A 25891-nucleotide genomic window follows, 5' to 3' on the forward strand; every position below is an offset into this window, starting at 1 on the left:
AGGCATGGGTCACCATGACCAAATTGGACATTTCAAATCTTCATCTTTAATCCCTTCAAATAATGTCTCACAAATTAATTTCTTTCATTTTCTCTTCGTCTCTTCTCGGAAACTCCTTCGCAAGTTTAACACTTTCCTTCAATTTTAACACCATAGCTTATCACTTTCTCTAAAAATACAACAAAAAATCTCTTCCTCCCATATCTTATCTGTAAACAAATCTTTAAAGCCTCATTCAGTCCTGGTCAAAAAAAACCTATTGAAAGCTACTAGAAAAAATATATATTTTAACCTTGATCGAATAAGCCAACTTTATATTCCTTTTTTTGTTGTTGTTTTTAAAAGTCTTGATGTTTATTCCTTTTAAGTAGTGTCCCAAAAGCTGATTTCTTTTCATTTTCTCTTTATCTTTTCTCAGGAACTCCTTCATAACTATAACACCTCTCTTTTGTAAGTCCAAGATAAGAAAGTTGTCCAAGTCACTCTTTGGAGTTGAAATCCACACATCCAAGTCACTCTTCTGATTTATTATTTGTGTGTCTTTTTTTGCTATTAAAACATCAGCTGATTTCATGTGTAAGTCCTGTGTAACATCTTTGTCCATATCGTTCTTATAGCCTGTCATTTTTAAATCGACATCCAAAACAGCCTCATTCTCAGTGGTATCCCCTTCTATCTCTTTTAAACCCATTTTATAGTAGCAGACAATCTTAAGAGAAAGTTCTGAGTACATTGTTGCCAAATATCCTTGAATACTTCCAGAGTTAAAATGTTTTTCTCCATTTTGTATTGGTGGGTCTCATCTCCTTTAATTGTAATCTTTAGTTCTTTCTGGTTGCCTCTAGTAACCAGCCTTATCATGTTTTTCTCTAATCCACAACATTTTCCCTTGGAAAGATTTCTTACACTTAAGTTCAAAATCTCCATATATTTTAATAGGATTTTAAACAAACCACAGGAAGGATTCTTATAATTAGTTTCAAAATCTTATTTCCAGTCAATCTGGCCCCTTTTGTCCGTTTGTAACTTTCCAAAAGCAACCTTCTGATCAGCCTTTTGCTGTTTATTTCTGAATACAAAACATTTTAAGTTCCTAAACTTACATGAAACTTCTTTCACTGAGGATTGAAGAATAATCATCCAGTATAATGAAACTGACTCTTCTGAAGGTTCTTAATATCCAAAAACAGTTAACAAGCCATTTCCAGAAATGATTAAGAGAGGAAGTGGGCAAACCCAGTTTCCGTTTGAAGGCTCTGAACCATGGCTTAGGCAAGATGACTTTCTCAGAGCTCTCAGAGCTCTGAAACTTACTGGAGACTGCTGTTTTATGGTCTCCTTGCAGGGAGCCTCTGTAAGGAGTGCTTGTGAGCAATCCTGGTCCTCTCCCTGATCCAGAGAGGAGTTTGGGGAGCCAAGCATATTCCTTACACTGGCCCTGCAAGTAAATCTCCAAATCCATCCTCCCCAGGAGGGCCTGGGTTACAGGGCGTCCGGGTGACTATCTACAAATGCGGTAAGGGCAGAGAAATACTGGCATTTCACTGCCCTTTCCACCATGAGGTAGGCCCTGATGCTTGGTCTGCTTTACTCCTTGTCTTCCAGTAGCATCTCTTCAATCATTTCATCTCCCTCAACTCCTCAGTAAAAAGGTTGCATGGCTTCTGCTGCTCTCTCATTCCAGGCAACAACCAAGGTCACAGTTGGACCATGCACCAGACCTTCAGGGACCACTCCAACTCCCTCTGGAACCCTGCCTGGTCCACCATTTGCTTGGGGCAGACCAATGGCATAGGCCCAGCCTCCCTGCAGAGGGGGGAGTACCAGAGAACTCCAGGCCCAACAGAGAGTGATCTGACAATGACGAAGGAGTGATAACAGTCTCCCCCAATTTGAGATCACATTGCCACTGCTCTGACAGGAAAACCTGACCTCACATTTGACTGCTGTCATTTGTGTGCCCCAAGGAAGGCAGTTTGAAGTCCACAAGGATCATGAACCACTGGCAGAGAGATTGCTATGTAGCAAGGAAGCCGGTACAAAAAAAAACACAATCCCAACTGATTCCTAGAGTCCAACCTAACAAACAGGGTCTTGCAACAAGCTATCTTTCACACCTCTGGAAATATTATACCCTCAACAATCAAGTAGCATTCCTGGAATTCTTGCAGTGTCCATTTCCTGACCTGGCTTACCTTGAAGGGGTGACCTCAATCCTGAAAACATCTGAGAGCTTTTCTCTACCCCATCTTATACCAGACAGACAGCGGGGCTCAAGGTGGGGTTATTTTGAGTTTCCTTCCCACACATTCCACTTTCCCAGGACTACGTCCCCATTTTTCCTCCCTTAATGGATCATCCGTTTTTTCGCTAGAGTCATCTCTACATTCCTTCATACCCACCTCCCTTCTGCACTGAGTACACTTGGTTATAATTAGTGGAAGAAGGCACTTGGCAGCAAGCATATCGACTATGCAAACTGTTTCCCTTCACTGTTTCCACCATCACCTGATCCACCTCAAAAAATCAATTTGAAATTATACTCTTGGCCTGATCTTAACCTTCAGTGCAATGTGCCTTGGTGTATTTTCTCCTTGATTTAGTAAAAGGCAGCTGCTTATATTTTAATCCTTCCACCACCACTGCATATCACAGAACCATAAAATACAAGAGCTGGAAGTGACCTTGGCAACATCTATTCCAACCTCCTGCCCAGTGCAACATCTACTGCAGCATCCCAACAGGTGGCTTTAAACATCTCCAGAAATGAGACTCTGCCATGTCCTCGGGTGTCCCGTAGCTGAACCGCTCTTACATCAGGACATTTTTCTTGAAATCCATGTGAAATCTATTTTCCTGTAATTTAAACCTATTGCTTCTTGTATATTCCGCCCCATCTTCCACATGATAGACCTTCAGGTGCTTGTATCATATCTCCCTGCAGACTTCTCTTTTCCAAGCAAAATACATTCAGTGCCTCCAATCATTCCTCATACAGTTTTCCTTCCAGGCAGTAATGGGTTGTTCTTTTGTTCTTTTTGGTGATTCTTTTACCCTCCAGGCATGCTCCAGTTGGTCATTGTCCTTCCTGTTCAAACATGTTGTTGAGTACCATTTTTAGAGGAAACTTTTTAGATCTGCAGCCCTCCTTTTTTTCAGGAGCTCAATATGCAATATATTGTTTTCCTTCCACCCATATATTTGATCCTCACAACAAACCAGGAGATGGGCTGAGAGATAGTCCTTAGCCTAAAGTTTCCTAGTGAGCTCCATGGCTGAGGAGAATCCAACCCTCCACCATGATAGTTCTCATTGATGAGTATCTCTGCAGCTCTAAGGGAGATTTGAAGCAGAATTCAAAGAAAATATGCACGGTGAACAGGATTGCTTTACCCTAGGCAACACTGAGAAGGTTGTCATTAGCTTCTAATTTTCGTGGGCTCATCATACCATAGCCTTGCTTTCAAGTGGGAATCTCATTCAATTTACTTGTTCTAAAGTTCTCAACTTCTTTTCCCTGTTCCCTAAATAGTGCTTTGTTTGAGCTCCTCTTCCCCTGAAGTCTGTACCAAAAGTTCCCTGCTGTAAAATCACAAAGCAGTTAAGCATCTCAGAATTAGTTTAGTACTATGACAGCAACAGCAACAGGGTAAAGTAATATAACCATAGACGGAAGCCACTCAGTAACGAATTATCCATGCAAGCAAGCAGAGACCTATCCATCAAAAAGACAATGACAATCAATCAAGGGCCTTTCAGAATATAAACACCTGCACTTATCACCAAAAACTAGATAGTGACCCAGATCAGCAGGCATCTCAATTGAGAAGTCTTATATTGCAGTTCCAACAGGGAAATTATCCTTTGCATTCTTCCACAGATTTCATCTCCAGCAAAACCAGAACTAGAGCAAAGCTTTAGTCAGAGTCTTATGAAGGATCTCTAGAGGCTCTAGTGAAAAGTCACAGGGCAGTACTTGTTTTTATGTAGCTTGTTCATCCTTGCTTCTAGGAGAAGGAAAGACAAGGGGAGTTGGCAATAGGAACAAGGCAAGTAAAAGTTCGGTGTTAGATACAGTTCATTACACAAGGCTTAGTCAGAATTACAAGCAAAGGATCAGAAGCCAGGAAAGCAATTTTTGAACAGGAAGACAGTACAACAACTTAAAAGCTGATGTTGCTTTAGCATTGATCAGTGGCAAACTGAGCTCTTAAACACTGCCACTAAGAATACAGCCCGGCCCCAGAGATCCGTTCTCTTCAATGGGTATCAGTCTTCCATCTCCTTTTTTATATGTAATTTTTATTAAAACTTTTTAAAACGAAGATCAAAACTAATATAAAGAGAAAAAGAAAGCAGAGAGAAGGCAAAAAGTGCAAGAAAAGAAAAAAAGTTAAAAATAGGGGGGAAAAAAGATACAAAGCAGTGGCTTCCGATATTCTTCACAGCAGTTATAAGTACAATTATATTTAACCTCTCTCTCTAAAGTTAGATCATAATACTCTCCTATCTATAGTCTATACTGTCTAATCATCAAAACCATAAATCACAAGTTCATTTTTATGCAAAAAGTCCATAAGATTTTTTCAATCACCAATAAATGTAGATAATGTCTTTTCTCTAATCAAAAAAGTTAGTTTATCCATCTCAGCAAGATCTGACAGTTTCACCAACCATTCCTCCATAGTGGGTACTGTCGAATCTTTCCATCTCTCTGCATATAATAATCTCACCACAGTAATCACATATTGAAACGATCTTCCATGGCTTTTTTTCTGTTTCTCCATTAGTCCTAAAAGGAAAAATTCTGGCTTCAACTGAATATTAATCTTTAAAATCCTCTTTATCAAAGTATGAATTTGTATCCAATTTTTTCTTAGCTTGGTATCAGCCTTCCATCTCAAGGATCGTCTGCAGCATTGTGTATTGGTAGATGTGGTTCCAGTATTTGTACTTCTGTTTCTGGGAAGGGGGTAAAGGGTTGCCCAAGGACCTGGTGGCATGGAGGTCTCCAGTTGAGACTCCCTGATCCTGAATTCATTGCTAATATCAGGTCTTGCTGTTAAGGAACCAGGTCCAGCAATCACAATAAACCATTGACCTATGCTATATCTAGTAATGTGCTTGATGGGCCACTAATTCAAAGTGCTGCTTATCACTCGTGGAGCTCTTTATGTTATGGCACTAGGATATATCAGTGAGGGATTGTCTTGAATGAACATGAGAGAGGGCCAGCCAAAGATAGGAAATGAAGGAGGCTTGGACTGTCCTGTTTCAAACTCACTCACCCACAGTTACTAGGTGATAATAGTAATTTACTCAAGGCTGAGTAGGTAAACAGTGGATGAAAAAAGGAATGTAAATCAAAACAGTCTCTTGGAAAGAAAGCTTGCCTGTTTAGTTTTGCTTTCAACAGGAACACACAGAAGAGAGTTCAAAACTTAGTCCAAAGTTCAGAGAACCAAGCCAGGTTCATCAGCCAGTCCAATGGTTTTCAGAATGTCAGGGTTTGTTTTTTTTTTACATGAGCTTCTACTCATAGGAATGACACACCAGAGCAGGAGATCAGACAGCTGTTTCCAATGGAGCAACAGGGTCAGGGCTGCCTCTTAAATCAGGCTGCAGCCAGCTCTCTTCAATTAAGATAGCTTCTCCTTTGCTTGGCAAGGAGCCTCATTGAGCATCTTTGCTCTGCTCTCTGCTCTTCTCATCAAGTCTGAGGGCTTGGAGGCTGTGCCTCATCATTGGACTGCTCCAGGTGTTTTGTTGGTGCCTGGGCTTGATCAACCTCAGGTGATTCCTGGCTTGGTGTCTCCTGAGGCTGACACTCCACAGGTTCAGCTGGAGCAGCTTTTTCAGAGTCAGAGTCTGGGTCTTGGGCCATGACATAGACTAGGAAGTAGGATGTGTTAGTGGTAGCCCTCATTGTGGAATACGCTATCCCCAGAAGTGTGATGGCTCCATCCCCCTCACACTTAGGAAGGCCCTTAAAACCCACCTGCTGCAGAGCATCCATCTTGTTCTATTATTGATGGTGTGTAGTTGTTGTTGTTTAATTGCCTGGTTTTTAATTTTTGAGATACACTGATTTTGGATTTGTTCACATATATTCCCTGAAGTGCTATTGGGGCAGTCTATAAATGATAGAAACAAATGAAAGAAAGATAGTCTGTCACTAAATAAGTTTGTTTGTCTCTTTCTGGACATGTAGTCATTGCTTATTTTGTTCCATTCCCACCAGTTTGAATAGCTAGGTTCAGCTTAGTTTGTGGTCTATATATAAAGCCTATTGCTTCTTCCTTAATACTGTGAGTAGTGTTAGTAGCAGCGATGCTGTTTGTGGGTACAAGAGTTGTAACTAACAGATCATGCAGGATCCACCAGACAATCAGGAATGAAGAGGAAGAACATCACCGTAATGTCAAAAGAGATGGGTTTAAGTACAGAGGCAATTCAAAAGTTAGAATTTGAGGGATGAGGCCAGGAAGGCCAAGGTGAGACCACGAAGGAAAAGGGTAAAGGCTACATAATAAATGCAGATATTATTGCAGATATTGCAGATATTACAATGCAGACTCAGGAATGGCTTTGAATGTTTGGGGATTTTTTTTTATTTAAGTTTATTTAGGTATGTGTTGGAAAAGGAATACACAGTAGATGGTTCTTTGAGGGTCTCTTGGTGTGATCATTCTTTGCAGATGTTTCTAGGAACCCCCGTGAACCTTTTTAGAAACCGAGAGGGCATGGTGGAGGAAAGATGATTTATCATCAGCTTTTGGGTTTAGCAGCCTTGGGGACTGCATTAGCTGGTCTTGTTCCTAATCAAATGTTTTCCCTGCGTTTGTGGTTGGTTTGCTTCATGCAGTGACCTGTGCAAGCAGGAAGAGCTCCTGTTGACATTTAACAGAGAATGAAACATATTTGTTTTTAAAGGGTAATTTGGGGATTTTTGTTCTTTTTGGAGAGAGAATATTCCTGGTGTTAAATGTAGCCTGAATGTAGCTCCACTTTGTGTCCTTACAATCTTTGAGTAACCAGGTAAGGAAGCCTTATTGAAATAATCCATCTTTTTTGGCCAAGAGCATTAGGGTATGAAAGGCTGAAATGCCCCAAGGAATTATACGCCCGTATCCTCCAAGCAACAGAGTTGGTAGGTTTGAACTGATAGCTTCTAGCTATGTTGCTAAAGTTTTCAATGTTCCTGTTGTTCAGTTGGGAGTGCTGTAGGTCCAGATTATTCTATTCTAAAAAGTGGAACTTTTTCTGGGTCTTGCACTCAAATGCTGATGGGATGTTGTTGTGTGAATTTCAATTGAAAGATATGATAAAAAAGATATTACTGTACTTTTTTTTGCAGGGGGGGAGCTCCTGTAGAAACAGGAAATATGTAAGAAATACAGTGCATTCAGAAAGTATTCAGACCCCCTTCACTTTTTTCAGTTTTGTTATGTTGCAGCCTGATACTACGATCGTTCAAATTCATTTTTTTTCCTCATTAATCTACACTCAGTACCCCATAATGACAAAGTGAAAACAGAATTTTAGAAATGTCTGTAAATTTATTAAAAAGAAAAAACTGAAATATGACATGTACTTAAGTATTCAGACCCTTTACTCGGTACTTTGTTGAAGCACCTTTGGCAGCAATTACAGCCTCAAGTCTTTCAGTATGATGCGACAAGCTTTGCACCCCTGGATTGGGGGATTTTCTGCCATTCTTCTTTGCAAATCCTCTCAAGCTCAATCAGGTTGGATGGGGACCGTCGGTTGGACAGCCATTTTCAGGTCTCTCCAGAGATGTTCAATAGGGTTCAAGTCAGGGCTCTGGCTGTGCCACTCTAGGACATTCACAGAGTTGTCCCTAAGCCATTCCTGTGTTGTCTTGGCTGTGTGCTTAGGATCATTGTCATGTTGGAAGGTGAATCTTCGGCCCAGTCTGAGGTCCTGAGCATTATGGAACAGGTTTTCATTGAGGATTTCTCTGTAGTTTGCTCCATTCAGCTTTCCCTCAACCCTGACCAGTCTCCCAGTCCCTGCTGCTGAAAAACACCCCCACAGCATGATGCTGCCACCACCATGCTTCATTGTTGGGATGGTATTGGTCAGGTGATGAGCAATGCCTGGTTTCCTTCAGACATAATGTTTAGAATTGAGGCCAAACAGTTCAATCTTGGTCTCATCAGACCAGAGAATCTTGTTCCTCACAGTCTGAGAGTCCTTCAGGTGCTTTTTTGCAAACTCCAAGCGGGCTTTCATGTGTTTTGCACTGGGGAGAGGCTTCCGTCTAGCCACTCTGCCATAAAGCCCAGATTGGTGGAGGGCTGCAGTGATGGTTGTCCTTCTGGAACTTTGTCCCATCTCCACACAGGATCTCTGGAGCTCAGTCAGAGTGACCTTTGGGTTCTTGGTCACCTCTCTTACCAAGGCTCTTCTCCCCCGATTGCTCACTTTGGCTGGGTGACCAGCTTTTGGAAGAGTCCTGGTTGTGCCAAACTTCTTCCATTTGAGAATTATGGAGGCCACTGTGCTCTTGGGAACCTTCAGTGCAGCAGAAATTTTTTCGTAGCCTTCCCCAGATCTGTGCCTTGCAATAATCCTGTCTCTGAGCTCTGCAGGCAGTTCCTCTGACCTCATGGCTTTTGCTCTGGTACAGTGTGCATTGTCAGCTGTGAGGCCTTCTATAGAGAGGTGTGTGCCTTTCCAAATCATGTCCAGTCAATTTAATTTACCACAGGTGGACTCCAGTCAAGGTGTAGAAACAGCTCAGTAACGATCAAGAGAAATGGAAGGCACCTGAGCTAAATTTCAAGTGTTGTTGCAAAGGGTCTGAATACTTAGCCAATGTGATAGTTCAGTTTTTCCTTTTTAATAAATTTACAGACATTTCTAAAATTCTGTTTTCACTTTGTCATTATGGGGTACTGAGTGTAGATTAATGAGAAAAGAAATGAATTTGAACGATTGTAGTATCAGGCTGCAACATAACAAAATTGAAAAAAGTGAAGGGCGACTGAATACTTTCCAAAAGCACTGTATATGGACTCTTCTGAATAAAATATCAGGTCATTTGCCTTTCCCTATTTCAGACAATATTTGGAGTGATGTGTGAACTTCCTTTTATTAAATATGTTCACCTGTTATGAAAACTCTCTGTTCTCCCCACCACCACAGACACACACACAAAAAGCCACCCCCCCCCCCCAGGACACAACTTGGATGTCAGTTATGTTTGTGTTACAGAAGAAGGGAAGCAGAAATACTTTCTTTGTTATACTGCAAATTATGAAATGTTACCATGTGTGAGAAAGCCTTGTGCCTAGAGTTGATTTTTAAATGAAAGGCTATTTTCTTTCAAGCTCAGAACAGCTAAATGAGAAACATACTTTTGGACCATTCCTAGTTGGTTGGGTTCTTATCAAACAAAACTTGAAGTAGGTTGAGTTATCTGTGTTGCATTACAGATCACTCAACAACAACAAAAAAATTGAAATATTTTGAGACTTGTCCATGAGAAAGAAGGAAATTTTATATGAATGCCTTTTTCCCTTGTTTTCAACTCAAGGACACAGTAACAGTTGAAAAGGCATATCAGGCTGAATGCTACCTGCTATCCAAACTGCACTAAAATGGATCAAGTATGGAGATGTGTGTATGTGTATATATGGATGCGCAGGCACATACACACACACAATTTTGCTAAAAGATGTTGGAAAATATCCCATAGAACACAGTGGAATTGCGGGGGGGGGGTTGGTTTTCACAAAGTCTCTTATCTAATAGCTCCTCAGATTCTCTTTCACATAGGAAAAGCATACTGAATCTGCTTGTTACATTGCTTTTAGATTCTGTGTATGTTCTCATACACCCATTTTCTTTAAATGTCTACATTTAACCCATATATTGAAAACCAGTAATTCATAATCCTTTCTAGGCTGGACCTGGAAGAGTCCCAGTTGGGTGAATTGCATTTCCCCAACTGTAGTTTAATTCCGGCAACACCGATATAGAATGTGCATTTATATTGTTTGATACAAGTGTTGGCAATAAAAAAAAAATCTTTTCACAAAGCTCTGTTAACCTATCTCCTGCATTGACCCAGTCCAAATTTCTTGGATTTCTGAGTTCTTCCTTTTCTCCAACCCTTGCATTTTAATCACCCATTAGTAGTACTAGGTCCTTTCTCAATCTTACATCTAACACGACTTGCTGTTTCTTGCAGAATTTCTTCTTCCATTGAATTTGTAGTAGATGGATGCTCTGTATAAATTGAGTTTTACTGGACATCCACAAGTTCCAGTTGATATAGTCCAGATTCCATTTCCACCAAAGGCTGTATACATCTCTTGAGGAAAGAGGATAAAAGCAAGAATCCCCCCGTTTGTTCCCAGCACTTGTTATTCTGGGACGCGTGGCTTCTGTCTATTGGCTACGTCTCTCCAGCCTTCCAGCTGCCGGTGGCCTGTTTGGAATTGGACCTCCTTGTCTTTGGAAACACAATGTCAGAACGGTCCAGGAGGTTGGATATAGCCATATCGGCTGGTCCTCCTTGTCTGCGTTGGCTTAATGGAACAATTTCACTCCTCAAAATGCCCTCTACTCTTCTGCCCTTCAGCACGGACATGTGGGTTGTCACAACTTTTTTGAAAGGGGGCTTTTAGAGGGAAAGGTTATTGCTATGCAGAGAGCAATATTAGCTAGTTAAGGGGCCCGTTTCTTGCCCATACTGATAATTATAAGATAATTTTTCTCAGCTGCCATATATATTTATTTTGCACTGTATTGTACTTGTTTTAATTGTTTTTATGATTGTTCACCACCCAGAGTCACTTGGTTGAGATGGGCGGCTATAGAAATTTAAATAAATAAATAAACAAACAAACAAACAGTATATCTTAAAATAGGAGTAGGAAAAGTTTTCCCCTCTGGGAGCAGACCTCTACCCTACCCTACCCTACAGTCTTCTAAAGACCACAGAGGGGTCACCAGCATTGTCCTTGGAATGGGACGGGTTGACATTTTGGGCTGTTAAAAATTATTTCAGGGGAGTTTGCACAAAAGAGGTACCAAATGCCCCCACCCAACTTTTGTACTCCTGTTTTAAGAATTACGTTGCTTCTTTTAAAAACGTGTGGCTCAAATTACGTTTTTGCCTCCCAGTTTCAGAGGTGGATGACGCTGGGAATCTATAAATCCTTGCTTCCTGCTTCTTTTCAGATTTTCCAGCAAGAGAGGCCTGCCTCTAACTTCTGAGCAAAATAAAATAAGGAAAAGCATCTTAACAGTAGCTGTGATCAGTGGCAAATCTTTATCCTACTACACTGTTTAGGGTAGTGTTCTCTATCTTGGCGTATTCCAGATGTGTTGGTCTGCAAGTTTCTAACCCCTCTGGAGTATAGTCCAAACACATCTCTAAGTGTGTTGCTTCCATGTAAAGTGTTTTATTTTGCTTTCATCCTGGAAAGACAAGATGTGGCTCAAATCATAATTGGCTCATTTGTGTTTACACTGAGTGATGCATGTTTCAGGGTCATTGAAGAGAAGTTTCTTTTGTATTCTTTTTGATCAAATGAATAGAAAGTAGTTTAACTTCTTAAGAGAGGTTTTTTCCCCCCAAAGTGAAGCAGAGTAATTGTAAATTGCAACTGGGTTTTCCTATACAACAGTGTTTTCCGACCTCGGCAACTTTAAGATATGTAGACTTCGACTCGCAGAATTCCCCAGCCAGCCATGCTGGCTGGGGAATTCTGGGAGTTAAAGTCCACATATCTTAGTTACCAAAGTTGGAAAACACTGCTATAGATAGTTAGCACCACACTTTGGTGGTTGGGCATGTGTAAATGCTGCCAGGGGAAACATATCTTGGAACAGATGGATTATATGCTCTGAGAAAGCTGGATTGGTTATTCCGCAGTTGCTGCCAACTAAAAGTGCTTTGTCCCAATTATTGAGGATGACTACCTAACATGATCTCTAAAACATAGGAATATAATCTTTGCTAGTAAAGGGAGCCTATTTAAACACAAAGTAAATTTCTGGTCCTCCAACCTGCTTTCGTAATAGATTCTTTCCTTCTGCAGGATCAGTTCAATGCACGCTTTCTAGGCAAATAGCAAGCTATTGATTTTTTTTTCCCATTAAAACAAGCTGCTTCTAATTTGCTTGGTTTTAAAACTATTTGTCAATGAGCTCCTGGGCCAGCAGAGGGATTTCTTCCTGGTTTCCAAGTCTTTAGAGAAAGTCTTGCTCCTTATTCACGCACCCAAGTGTTGTGTAAAGAGATGAAGAATGCAGAAAAGCCTTATCTGTGGTGGCCTCGGCCTCATTGAATGCCTTGATTTTCCTATTCCCAGCCCCAATCGTAGTTTGTAGAATATTGGGTTTAATCCTTGTGGGAACAGCAGTCAGGGAAGTTTCATTGGCAAATGGAGGCTTGTTGTTCAAGTTGGAAAGGAAGATCCCTTGCTTGAACTTCACTCTTCCTTAAACTCAACAGTGGAAAGTGTGTGTGTGTTCCTGTTCATTTTGTTTCCTGTGAATCTTATCCCCTTCAGGGCATCCGACTACTTATGCCATGATGAGTTTTCATTGTGAGTTGTTGATGCTTAACTAATCCATAAAACATTTTCTTTCTCCCGATTAAAGAGGAAATAAAGGAGGAAAGTAAAATTCTCTTTCAAAGCCTCCACACGTCTGCCCTAGGAACAGCTGGCTCATAGTATCCCTGCCCACTGCCCAGGGATATTCCTGTTCTTTCTCAGGTTTCCTTTGATTGCATCCAAAAGACTTCTTAAGAGAGGGTTTTTTCCCCTCCAAAGTGAACCAAAGTGGTTGTAAATTGCAGTTGGATTTTCCTGTAGAACAGTGTTTCTCAACTTTGGCAACTTTAAGATATGTGGACTTCAATTCCCAGAATTCCCCAGCCAGCATGCTGGCTGGGGAATTCTGGGAGTTGAAGTCCACACATTTTAAAGTTCCCAAGGCTGAGAAACACTGAACCAATCCCTATTTTGTGCCTGATGCAAACTGTGCATATTATTAAAACTCTATTATTTTTTTTGCATTTTTTCCTAACTCATCCCAGCTCACAGATTCTGGGCCACATGTAGCATAGTAGTAACAACAATATTCTAAGAAACAAACCAGAATGAAACACATATTAAAAATAACACCCCCCAAGAAGTGTGCTGCAAACTGATTAGCTCAGATGGAAAGCACATTAGAACAGTCTTGGTTTAACCTCCTTGCAAAACAGGAGAAGGGAAGGGGCCACAGGAATCTTGGGGGGGAGGTAGAGTCCCACATGATTTTGCTTAATGTGGGTTCTGAAGTCATGGGGAAATGAAAGATTGCTCCATATGCATGCAAAAATCATTCTCACTTATACCAGCTTATCTGGGAATTGATTAGTACAGCACCCCTTGGTTTTTCCTTGCCTCCCATTGAGTACAACTAACAGAGTTGGACAACTAAACTTCTGCAAGGCTCCTGATCATAACGTGTTGGAAAGAACTTCTTTTATCAACACCAACATATCTTTCTCTTGCTCTGACCTCTATCCCCCACAAAGGGCCTTTAAAATTCTGTGGGCACCTAAAACTCCCATGATGTCCACCCTCTGGCCTCCACCTTCCCAAACACGAACAGAATTCTCCCCAGCCTGTGTCCTCTGAAATGAAAGGGCTTCTAGCCAAAGGCAGGGTGGGGTGGGGGTTCTTTTCAAATGTTTTCATTTGCCTAGATACTCATTTGGTTCTCTATACATCAAGAATCCTATGGCTGGGAGGGATCTTGCAGATCTTCTCATCCAATCCCCTGGCCAGGAGAGGCATCCTCAGATGATCCCCGTCATCTCCAGTCTTTATTTGAAAACTTCAATCTAGTGGTGGATCCCCCACAACTCCAGGCATCTTCTGTTATCATTTTGGGAATCACAGTTTCCTCCCTCCCTCCCTCTTCCTTTCATTCTTCTTTTTTCTCCTCCCTCCCTCCCTCCTTTATTGGGTTGGCTGGAAGGAGCTATGTTTTCAGATTACAAGCTGTCATAAAGGTAGACTAAGGTGAGAGAGAAGGACTGACTTAAAACAGAGAAAGTGCCTCTTCCTACCTTGCACCCCCCCTCCCCAATCCCCAATTAGGATTCCTTAGACGACGTAGACGGCTACCTCTTTGATTCCAGAATATGGTGTGGCGTTCTGCTGTTCTTGTATCAGAGTATGCTAATGACACACAACTGCAGGGAGAGCTTTATGAATCATTCTCCCCCCCCCGCATTTCTGTGGAGGGTAAATATGAAATCCTTTTTGTTGTTCTTCCCCAATGTGTCACAGAATGATAAGCGTTTTTATTGATAAGAGCTGTTCAACATACGCTGAAGCCTTGATTTGCTGCCCGACATTGGGAACATGCATTTTTCAGTTGCAAAATCTCTACCAAGGAAGCCTTTTTTTTTTCCTGAAAAATAAAAATAAAATCAATCTTCAACTTTGTGCTCAAGGGAAATGTTCCTCCTCCTCCTCATTATTATTATTTCTGTACACTGCACTGTCCAAAGCAAAAACAAATAGCTTGATAATTTGGGGCATGGTTCTGGAAATATTAAGAACATTGTTTTTCAGTAGAAACACAAACACTTAGAATTCTGGCCACAGCAGCCTCATATTACTTTCTGAGGCCTGTTTGACTTGAATGTTAAAATTCAAGAAATAGAGGTGGCAGGAAGAAAGCCGGAAGATTTTATACAGGGCAGGCACAGTGTATTTCTCTGTTTTATCCATCTGGAAAGTCTGGGTTTTCAGCCTTGTCAGTCTTCGTGCACTTTTGTGGGGTATGTTAATTTGTTTCCACATTCCAATTTTCCGAAATAGGAACCAGAAAATCCTGGAAGCTCTTTCTGTATTGCCAGCTTCAAAAACCCTGCCTTGCTCTCTAATTTGATGAAATGAAATACACAACATGTGCCAGCCTCATAACTTGCACAGCTAGCTCCGTGGCTGGTGGGGTAGGTTACTGCTTCTCTGCCTGTAAATTGACATCAAATCTATTTAAATAAGTCTGTTGCAGGAGGGACGAGTCCAGAGTTCCTCTTTATGGTCTTGTCCTCTTCTGCCATTAATGGGCGTCTGATTCCTTTCATTCGAGTTCTTTCAAGTGAGTTCAAGTTCAGGCAAGCGTGATTTCTTGCAAAGTGAGAGAGAGAGAGAGAGAGAGAGAGAGAGAGAGAGAGAGAGAGAGAGATGTTCAGGCAAGTATGAGTTCTTGCAATGTTGAGATGGCTGGCTGGCTGGCTGGTGGATAGGTGGGCGGCTGAGGATGAGTATGGTGTATATGACGAATGACATCTGTTGGAAATGTGATAAAGCTGAAGACCTCCATTTTGTTGGAAATGTCCCAAAAAGAGTATTGCATTGGAAGTCCATTTTGGCCTGCATAACACAAATAGCTGGGCATTCCTGTTGATTCAATGGTTGGGTCAGTTCTGTTTACAGTTACAAGAGGATCTAAGCCTGCTCCTTGCTCTTCCACAAGATGGGATAAGGGTAGTAGTCTACAAGAGAGGAAAGCAGTGTCCGTAATACATGGCACTCTGGCTGTCTTCTCTTGCCAAGGTGGATGATGGGCCATTACTGGGGACTGCGTGACCCTATCTTTTGTCCCAGGTGGCCTCTCAGGGCTACTTTTTATTATTGTGTGTTTATAGCTGATTTTTGGTTTATTTTACTTGGATTTGCTGTCTTTCTCTTGTTTTTAATGGATTATAGTCTGCCATGAGACCCAACTGTTGGTGCATGAGCTAAAAGTATTTTAAATAAATAAGCCATAGTCCTTCAGGTGCGGCAGAGTCTGCCCAGAGCAACCAGACTGGCAGCAGAAAAGACTTTTTTTTTATTCTCAAGGGCCTTCTAATCCTCTTGCATTTCTGCTGCTGTTTTTAAGGTTTTTATCTCCCTGACATGTTTAGATTTTCATTTCATGCCTTTTTTAGTTTGTACTGCTTTTAGTTGTTTTTAATTGATTGTATGTGTGTGTGTTTAAAAAAAAAAACATGACTCACATAGTTTTGATTTATGTTTTTAGCTATATGGTGATTAATCAGTCTTGAAAATAGAGGAATAAAATGTTTAAAAATGGAATATGCCTTTAGAACAACATGAAGGCAATGGTCAGCTGTTTGCATCATGGAAAATAGTGGAGATACACTTTTAAGATTATTTTGAAAGGGGAAAAATGGTTTGGTTAAATTGCTTTGGATTAATCCTGCCGTATATCACTTTTCATATGAATTTCTAGGCTCAGAGGAGGTTCTCTGTTATGTTGCCAGGGACTGTTCTGAGTGACCAGCTCTGGGTTAGCTTTGTTCTCGGAGGCAGCTCTCCCTGACTTCAAACCCAGAATGGCTACTGCTACCTAATTCTACAAAGACTGTGATTGTTGGGTGCGAATAATGCAGCATAACTGGGGTGGTCTCCTTTGGTGTTGGAAACAAGGTTTGGCTAACTAACAAGGCCAAGCTGAGAGTGGATAATCGGTATGTTGGTAGCAGCACTGGTCTGCATCTTCTCCTCAACTGCTGTAGAGAGTGTTGAACCTCATTTTTCCCATGAAAGCTTTGCTCCAGTTAAAAGGGCCATGCCTTGTTTTTGAGGGGTGTGCTCTGATGAGGCTGGTTGGGCTTCTGCCATCCCTGAGATGGACTATTGGCAAAAATGAGGGGCTCTGTATCTGAGAGATTTTCCACGAGGGGTTCATTAATATCTGAAGATGTTCACAAGGACATAGTTCAGAAGCAGAGATAAGAGGCAGCACAAACCGTTAAACAGACTCTGCTTTCCATCCAAGAACATCTGGAAGAAGATTTCATGATTTCTGCATTGGATTATCTGAGGAGAAGACCTTTCAGGATTTTTATTGCAAAATATTTGATGCGGAATGGTCTGGGCCTAGTATGAAAGTAAAGCGTTTCTATCCATCAGTCTAAGATGAAATCTAGTATTAGGTATGTTCACCGCCTTGAGTTATATATACCTCAAAGAGGGAGGATGATGAAGATGAAGAAGTCTATTATTCACTTAATATTAATTTAATTTAATTAGGAGTCAGATTTTCAGAATATTGTGTGTGAGAGTGTATTCTAGTAGTTCTAAATATGTCTAGTGTGCTGCTGTTCTGTGGTGATTTTGAGAAAATAGCCATTTTATGTTTTGTAAGCCTGTTTGGGACCTAACAGGAAGGTTGATTGTAAAAATCTCTGAATAAGGATTCCAGGATAGGCATTAAGCTAATGCTAGCCAATGAAACAGGATTTCATTGTGACAAGCTAATTTGTAACCAGAGTTACAATTGCAATAACAATAATTAATTTCATTTTCTTTTTACAGATTGCATTTTCACAGCACAGTAACTTTATGGATCTGGTGCAGTTCTTTGTCACCTTTTTCAGGTATTGTATCACTTCACCTAATTATTATATTCTTATTATATTATATACCTGTGTGGATAACATAGGCCCTCTGAAATCTGTAAGTCCACCTTGCTTTGAAGAACATCAAATGGGTTGTTTTCTGGAAAAATACGAAAAACTGGTCTTTTAAGAGATTGGACTTGGTGATTTTGAACCACAGAAGGGAATGTGGGTGGTCCCTTCCTTCCTACAAACTCTACAAAGAGTTGGTTGGCTCTCCCTTGCAACCTGGGCTTGATGACCATCTGCTGGGGATGGGGTAGGGGTTCCCTGCAACGAGGAGGGGGCTGCCCAAGATGACCTATACTGTAAGGTCCTTCACAACTCAAATATTCTGTGATTCTACCACACCCACCTTAGTTGCCGGATATATGAAATGATATGGTTGCTTCTGGGTTGGTATTTCACACTTTAGCTAGACTGATCTTTCAGATTCAAAGTCCCGATTCTTTTGGCAGGGTAGCCATAACTCTGCAGTTCTGCTATTTCTAGCCTGGCTGATGACTGATCTCCTAAAATAATATCTTGATGGGCGTCGCAGCACTTAATGGAGAACTGCTGCCTCCTGGTGGCAGTTTGCAAAAAATAGGTGCAGGGCATTGTAAATACATCAAGGTGGGGTGCCCAAGAGAGATATCAGTTGCTAAGTATTGCAGAAAAGCTCTCCCAAGATAAGAACCAAAATTAAAATTAAGGAGTTGCTAATGGAAAATGGAAAAGAAAAAAACCTATTGAACTCTTTTATAAGCTCCTGTTAAATTTATTTGGGGGGTGCCATCCTACCCAGCTGTTGGGAATTGGGATCCAGGTTGGATAGCAGGGTCTCTTGTAATCACACACAAATTGCCATTGTTGTTGCACACCTTTCCCTTCTTCTGGCATTAGAGGTAATAATACATCTACAAGGATTGTGACAGAAGGACTTGAACGGGAAGAACGAAGCCAAGTAGGCTGTCCTATATAATGATACGTTTAAGAGAGCTAAATTTTAGGACTGTCTGTTCTTAATGGGCTTACCCTTTCTTTGGGTCAACAGTAAAATAATATTCAAGCACATAATGTTACTGTTCTCCTGGTTGTAGAATGGATTCATAGCCATGGCTCTCCTAATGCATTGGGTACTCTTTTGTAAGTCCTTGAAATAAAAACAGATTGGACTTCCTGTTTGGGATGCCCCAGTGAGCCCACCTCTTTCCCAATGAAAAGGCTTTCAAACTTCTGTTTTATCGGACTGTGCGGATAAGGCCTATCATCGTTCGGTAAATAAAACTTCGCATTACGTGTTATTTTGTTTTTAACAAACTATTGGAATGGCAGCTAGACCTAAGCATTCAACAGTTGCCTCAATTTCACTACGCCACTATCTGCCGAGGCTTTTGCGGCTTTACTAAAAGAGATCCTGGCTCAGGTACAACTCTTGAAGCCGATCCAACAAGATCTGGCAGAGCTTCAATGTGATTTAAAAACGATGCAAGGGAAAAAAAGGCTCGCTATGAGGATCGTTTAAATGCCCGTGAGACTATAACTCAAGCCAGCCATAATATTTTGGATAAACGAATTCCTTATCTGGAGTCACAATGGCGTAGGCAAAACCTATGTGTGATTGGTATTGAAAACCCTCCAAGTCAACCTGGCCGAATTTATGGAAGATGTTTTTCAGAAAGCTCCTTTCTTTGAGAACAGATTTTTCAGTCGAGATTGATCATGTGATTAAAATTCCTATAATGAGAAGGAAAACTGGAACTCGTTCCAATATTATTATTGTGCAATTCCTCCGTGTTACCCCAAGAGATGAGGTTTTACGTATATTTCTCCAGGAATCAGTAAAGTCTGCTTTGAAGTGGGGTCTCTAGTCAAAGCCTGATATCAATTTATCCTGATTTCACCAGAGAGCTTTCAAAAGAAAGTGTTTACAAAAGCTCGAAGTCTTGCCAGATCAATACAACTTCAGGATTTTTATGCGTTTTCCGTCTACGTTTTGCGTTAATTATCAAGATGAGATCCACAAATTCGATCATCCCCTGAATGCAGAGGCCTTTATCTTACCTTTAAAGCCTGCAGACGGACAAGCTTCGTTCTGTTTCATGCTACGGAATCTGCCGCAGGAGAAGTCAGAGTTTCCCTGCAGTAAAAGCCTCAGTTTAAAAGTCGACATGCCAGTAATTTTTTATTTTCTGTACTTCGATTTGTGTTTGTTTTGCCTATTTCTAGATTTAGAGAGCCTGGCATACTGCCAACTCTTATCACTTATTTTTCAACTCACAGCAGTATTTTCTTTTTCTTCAATTAGTAACGTTTGAAACTGTTCAGTAATTTTCAGTGTAAGGAGAGAGATGAAACCACCACGCCATCCCCTTTGGGAAGTCACTAACTTCTGCGATTCCCCCCCCCTTCCTCCCATATATATTTTTTTCTTTTTTCTTCAAGATTCCTTTTAATTTTTTTTTATCCTGTCACTTGTTTGGTTTTTTAAATTATTTTTATGTATATAATCATGTCAAGAATAAGTATAGATTCTATATATACGTAAAAGAATGAAAGTTAAATGGAGTCTTTATGGAGGTTCTACGTCTACGAGCAGTACTAGAAAATATGTTACATATTTAAACATAGAAAAGTTTATTATTAGATATTTGTTAAATGGTACAGGCCATAAAGTGAAGTGGTTTGGGGAGAATATTGATAAGTGGGCCAAAATAAAATTTAGGAATGAAGTTAATTTGTTTAAATGTAAAAGGATTACGAGAATCCAAGAAACAAAATGTAGTCGTAGCATATTTTAAAATCGTTAAGGGCAGATATTGCTGATCTACAAGAGACTCATTTAATGGGACAGGATAAATCTCCATTAATGAAAGATTGGGTGGGACAGGTTTACCTTACAGATTCTTCGATGAAAGCTAGAGGTGTAGCCGTTCTGGTTCGAAAAGGATTCCCAATCGAGGTGCAAGTTATTACTGATGTAAATGAGCGTTATTTAATTTTGAGTACCAAAATAGCAGAAATAGCTATGGTTAACGTTTATGGACCTAATTTAGATTCTCCTGTTACGTTTTCTGAATGTTTTTAACACCTGAATGGGTGTATTTATGATAAACTGATAATAGGAGGAGATTTTAATGAAATATTGGATCCTGAGCTTGATAGAAATATACCAGCATGAAAAAAACAATCATTAGTGAGGGAAACAATTCAGACTTATATGGAAGAGTTGAATTTAATACACCCCTGGCATTTGATGTATCAAACTAAAAGAGAATACATTTTATTCAAATGTACATCAGAAGTTTTTTAGACCTGATTATTTTTTAATATAGTCAACCTTCTATCATCAAATTCAAGAATGTAACACTTTCTTGTTTGTTTGTTTGTATCTGATCATAGTGCAATTACCTTGAAATGTATGTTTCAGAAATCGGTTATGGTATCTAGATGTTTCCCTATTGAGTGATAAAAAATTTGTACAACAAATGCTGGTAGAGACCTTACAATATTTTGATTTGAATTCTGAAACATCGTGCTCAGATTTTTGAATGGGAAGCATATAAAGCATACATTCGAGGTAGGATTATTGCTTATGCATCGTACAAAAATAAGATTAAAAATAAAAGGGAAAATAATTTGAAAGATGAATTGAAACATTTATGGGCACAGAGACAGAGAAGTACAGAAAAAGAAATCTGAGTTAACTACTATAATATCACAGCAGACAGAATTTATGCTAACATGTTTACGACAGAGATACTGGGGGAACAGTGAAAGACCTGGTAAGATCTTGGCTAATTGTTTAAAGCAAAATAAAGATAGGGCAATGATTCCAATCATTAGAGGTGAAAGAGACGAAATGTATAAAACTTTAATTGAATTAATTGTCAATGTTATTCAGAATTATATAGTAAACCAGAGGATGTATCGAATGAAGATATAGAGGCTTTTTTCAATAAAATTAACTTACCACAATTAGATGATACACATAAACAACTCTTATTCACTCCACTATCTGAGCTAGAGATTCGACAAATAATTTTATTTATTTATTTATTTCATTGGTATGCCGCCCATCTCCCCCAACAGGTGACTCTGGGCAGCTCACAATTAAAACAAAACCCACAAGCAATTAAAAATAAATACACATAAATTAATTAAAATTGATTAATCAATTAAAAGGTCAAGCTATAAAGCAAACCCTATACATAAAAAACTAAAAGCATCCAAGATGATGGGGGGCAGAATCAATTACCCCACAAGTCACTTCCACGGATGCGAGCCCTCATCCGGCCCCCAGGCCATCTGGCATAGCCAGGATTTCAGGCTCTTCCTGAAGGCCATGAGAGTGGGGGCACGCCGCACCTAAGGAGGTCGGTTGTTCCACAGAACCAGGGCCAGGGCAGAAAAGGCCCTCTTCCTAGACCCCACCAGTCGAAATTCCTTGACTGGTGGGGTCTGCAACATGCCCCTTCTGCCAGACTGAAAAAATGGCAAAGGGTAAAACACCAGGATTAGATGGATTTCCTATCAAGTGGCTCAAAACATTTATAGATCTTTTGGTGTCAAAAGATATTTGATAAGTGAATTTTATCACCAGCATTTAATCAGGCTTATATTACAGTTATACCAAAAGTAGATATAGATCATACTCAGTGTGCTAATTATCATCCGGTCTCATTGATGTTGACACAAAGATTTTAACAGCAGTGTTAGCAAATAGATATAGCAAATGATATTGTTCATTATTAAGAATGATCAAGCAGGGTTTATAAAAACTAGGCAGGCAGGAGACAACATTAGGTTAGTTGTAGGTTTAATAGACTTGAATAAAAACGAAGATCAATTTGTAATTTTATTATTAGATGCTGAAAAAGCCTTTGACAAAATACACAAGCAATATATATCTGCCGTATTAAATAGATTTGGATTTTTGAAGTTTATAAAATGGATTAAAATATTATATTAGTCACCCACTATGTTTTCTCCTACTCTCCCACTATTTAGAGGAACTAGACAAGGATGTCCACTTTCACCCTTGCTTTTTAACATTTGTGTGGAACCCTTGGCTTGTGATATTAGGCAACACAGAGAGATCTACAGAGTAGTACCCAACTCAGTTGAATGTAAATTGGTTTTATTTGCAGATGACATTCTTTTGTTCATTTCTAAACCTCATATTACTATTCCAGTGTTGATGCAAACGATAGATGCCTTTAGTAAAATAGCAAGATACTCTGTTAACTGGTCCAAATTGGAATTGATGCCAGTAGGTGAAAACCTGGTTACCCATTCATTTAAGGAATATCAATTCCATGTTTGTACTGAATCTACTAAATATTTAGGTACGTCTATACCAAAGGATATAACTCAGTTAGCAATATGTAATATAAATAAACTATATAGAGAGGTTTCTTCAGATATCAATAGATGGGAGTCATTAAACCTCACCCTTTGGAGAAAGGTAAATGCTTCCAAAATGAACGTTATTCCCAGATTCATTTATATTCTAAGAGGAATTCCAGTTTTTATGTCTGGAAAATATTTTCAAAAAATAAATTCTTTGTTTAGAAAATTTCTATGGGATTCTTCAATTCTGAGAATATCTTTACAGAAAATGCAGTTACCAATTAATGAGGGAGGATTTGGTCTTCCAGTCCTGGAGTTATATTATTATGCTTAGCTATTGTCAAGTGTTAAATACTGGAAGCCAACAAGTAGTGTTAATTTTCTGATTTGGACAACTTTGGAATATACATATATAACACCTTTGGTTGGATGGACAGTATTAGGATTGAAATACACTAAAACTCCAATACCTTTGGAAACAATTTCGTCAATTAGAAAGCCATGGAACATAATGTCCAATTAAAAAAAAATTGACTCTTTTTCCTATGCCAAATTGACTCTATGGGGAAACCCAACTTTAAAAATTGGGGAAAAGATGGTGATATGGAAAAATTGGATGGAAGCAGGGATATTGACTTTGGACCAACTGATAGATGATGAAATGAATTTTTAACATGTGCTGTGTTAAGAGATAAATATCATCTATCGGATGTAACCCAATGGCAATATTTACAGTTACAACATTTGTTAACAACATTGGATCAGCAGCTTTTTCAGCTTCTGAGGCACCTGAGATATTAGAACAACTTGTTAAATCCTTTAAAACTAAAAAGCCTACTATTAGTTTGTATAGTTATTTGTTATCAATAGATCGGTTTGATATGCAGATGCTAAGGGATGAGTGGAATAAAGAATTAGAGGTTTCAATATTACCTAGACAATGGGAGAGTGTCTTCACTTCTGTAGCAAGAGTGTCAATGGACCTCAAACTACGACTTATACAGCAAAAAATAATATTTAGAATTTATTGGACTCCACTACGTCTGTATAGAAAAGGATTGTCAAAAACAGCATTTTGTTGGAGATGTAATAAGGACAATGCCTCTTTAAAGCATATGTATATATAAACTTATAAAGTTTTGGGAGAAAGTAGTGGACTCTATAAATATGACTGTGCGACAAAAGCTAAAATTTTCAGAGGATAATATTCTCTTGAGTTACATACCTAGCACATGGGATCTGACAACCAGACGATGTAAATGGATTCTCCGTGCCTTTGGTAGGGCCAAAAGACTGACATTGCAGCTTTGGAAAGATAAATGTATGGCCCCATTTACTCAATGGACTGAAGACCTGATTGCACTTGCCACTTATGAATGGATTGCCTAGAAATGTTGACTTTGTATGGACAAGCATAATGAAACATGGGACTCATTTATACAAAATATACTGAGTTAAAAGAAAAAACAACATGATAGTCATATGACTCTATTAGAAATATATATGTATTTGAACAATATTTGTATTAGATAAGCATATATAGAATTCTAACTTTACTGTTTTTATTCATTTATTCATTCAATTTATATAGCTGCCCATCTCAGACCAGTAATTATATTAATAATGATATATATTTTTTTCTTTTTGTTATATTTTTTCACTTTTATATTAAAGCACTTTTATGTACTTTTTTCTTCTTTTTGTAATTAAAAAATAATAATAATAAAAAAGAAATAAGAACAAATTGAGTATTCTGGTTGGGGTTCGTCAACCTGTACAGGTAATTGGATCAAAAATTATGACCAAAAGATTGGCGGGGGGGAGTATTGGAATACAAAAACTATTAGATCCTATTCTTCCTTCCTTTCTTGGAAGGAAAGAGAAAAATAATGGAATGCTTTTGTAAAATGAGCATGAAACAAGGCACCCTCCGCGGTTTTGCTGGTAGAATATTGAATGGAGTTCAGATCCAAACCAGGATTGTTGGTTGGTTTTTGGCATCTCGCTGTCCTAGGATCATGCTTCTGTCTGAAAAATGGGGTATCGGGGACATCCTTGCTTGCTTTTTTGATGAGGATTAATGATAACACTTGACTAGAATCTGCTCTGTGCCTTGGGGAATGAGTGGGCCCATCAATCTCAGGGAGTGAATAAATCAATATGGGCACGGTTCATTTTCTAGTTCAGTAGGTGTTCTAAATAAGACATTACCTGAGACTTTAAAAAAGGAAACAGAACAAACCCTCATGATTCAGGATCCCTGTTTGCCTATTTTCACACGTCGTAGCTCCATTTCCCCAACTAGGTCGCCCTAAGATCAGCCTTAGCAAGGCCTTCTGTTATGAGCGTGGAGTGGTAACTTGATGGTCTTCTGCTCATAATCTCAGCTGTGAAGGCCCATGATGGGACTCCATCGTTCTCCTTTTGCAGCAGCCCACCTGGCTTTTTTTCTTCCCTGCCCACTGCAAAGCCTGCTGTGTAGCACCCTTTGCACCAGCGACAAGAATCTCAGCATAACCAAGTACGTTACGTTCCCTTAGTGCCGCGTGCTTGCCATGTGAAATCTTTCCGGCCCCTTTAGAAAGGCCTTCCCAGCCTTTGTACCTGGAAACTATGAGCTGCAGTCTGAGCACATGCTCTGTGTGTCTGTGTGTGTGCGTGAGAGAGTGTGTGTGACAGTTTGGGGAAGGCTGCCTAGTTAGGGGAGGATAACACGATTTCTGTTGGTCAGTTTTGCTGTACTCTCCTGCAGTGCAAGTAAGGGGAAAACAGATTGCCGAGTTTATTTCCTCCCCTTCTCCTTCTTTTCAGCTGCTTCTTGTCTTTGCTTCTCGTGGCTGCCGTGGTTTGGAAGATCAAGCAGAGCTGCTGGGCATCGCGGCGGAGAGAGGTGGGTCAGAACGACACAATTACCACTTTCTGAAATGATCTGCAAGGTTTATCCCTGTTTCTTGCTTCTTTTTCTTTTCTTAAGAGAAGCAACAGCTTGCTTTTGGTAAAAGTGAATGTCCAGTATTTGTAAGCAGTCAGATCTTGGGTCATCACCTGTTTGAGGTATGGAAAGAAAAGCACAGGTCTTCTCCACATTCCTGACACCTG

The 25891-nt window shown here is 39.7% G+C and overlaps 1 protein-coding gene across 3 annotated transcripts in view; it reads left to right on the forward strand.

Annotated features, from left to right (window-relative positions):
- The window catches only part of ATRN (attractin), a 172606-nt gene that overhangs the window by 111830 nt on the left and 34885 nt on the right, over positions 1–25891 (forward strand). For all 3 annotated transcript variants that reach the window (XM_088133214.1, XM_088133216.1, XM_088133215.1), the window contains exons 25-26: positions 17376–17437; positions 25604–25682. In XM_088133214.1, coding sequence (XP_087989340.1) covers positions 17376–17437; positions 25604–25682 — 141 coding nt within the window. The remainder of the gene's footprint in view (positions 1–17375; positions 17438–25603; positions 25683–25891) is intronic.

Source organism: Python bivittatus, unplaced genomic scaffold, assembly GCF_059951505.1.
Source record: "Python bivittatus isolate LINGU-HERP-01145 unplaced genomic scaffold, Pbiv_v1 ctg000070_np1212, whole genome shotgun sequence".
Classification (NCBI taxonomy): domain Eukaryota; kingdom Metazoa; phylum Chordata; class Lepidosauria; order Squamata; family Pythonidae; genus Python; species Python bivittatus.